The sequence below is a fragment of the Priapulus caudatus genome, unplaced genomic scaffold (assembly GCF_000485595.1).
Source record: "Priapulus caudatus unplaced genomic scaffold, Priapulus_caudatus-5.0.1 Scaffold8652, whole genome shotgun sequence".
In the NCBI taxonomy this organism is placed as follows: Eukaryota; Metazoa; Priapulida; class Priapulimorpha; order Priapulimorphida; family Priapulidae; genus Priapulus; species Priapulus caudatus.
In genome coordinates this window covers 7,010-7,410 of record NW_014585713.1, presented here as the reverse complement: position 1 = coordinate 7,410, position 401 = coordinate 7,010, and the positions used below count along the sequence as shown (strand labels likewise).

Genomic DNA, 401 nt, shown 5'->3' with positions numbered 1-401 from the left:
AAAAAGTGAACAGAATTAGGGGCTTACTTATATTTTGTGAGAAGTAGTAATTTTTTTTTTACTATTTACGGTGACGTAATCACTTTAACCGTAACTACTTACCAGTTCCTCTCTCAGGTAGGCTAGCGCTTCATTTATTCTATCCTTTGCCTTGGCGAAGTCTTCGCTTGATTCTCCTGTTACTTTGTCGCCAAGGGCAGGGGTAGCTGCGACGCTGCTACCATCTGTAGGAGCTGCCTGCGTCAAAACCGACGAGGTGTGCTCGTATATGTTCTGTAGTGACATGTGACGCCACTTACCTAGAAACCAAATTGTCGTTCGTTACGCACACGCACGCACAGGAGCATACGCGTACTCACACACGCACGCACAGGGGCATACGCGTACTCACACACGCACGC

General features: G+C 47.4%; 1 protein-coding gene across 1 annotated transcript in view; it reads right to left on the bottom strand.

Annotated features, from left to right (window-relative positions):
• The window catches only part of LOC106820228 (protein glass-like), a gene marked incomplete at both ends in the record, with an annotated part of 4,367 nt that overhangs the window by 2,685 nt on the left and 1,281 nt on the right, over positions 1-401 (bottom strand). Inside the window, one exon of the mRNA XM_014824764.1 lies at positions 103-237. Within this exon, the coding sequence (XP_014680250.1) occupies positions 103-237 (135 nt within the window). The remainder of the gene's footprint in view (positions 1-102; positions 238-401) is intronic.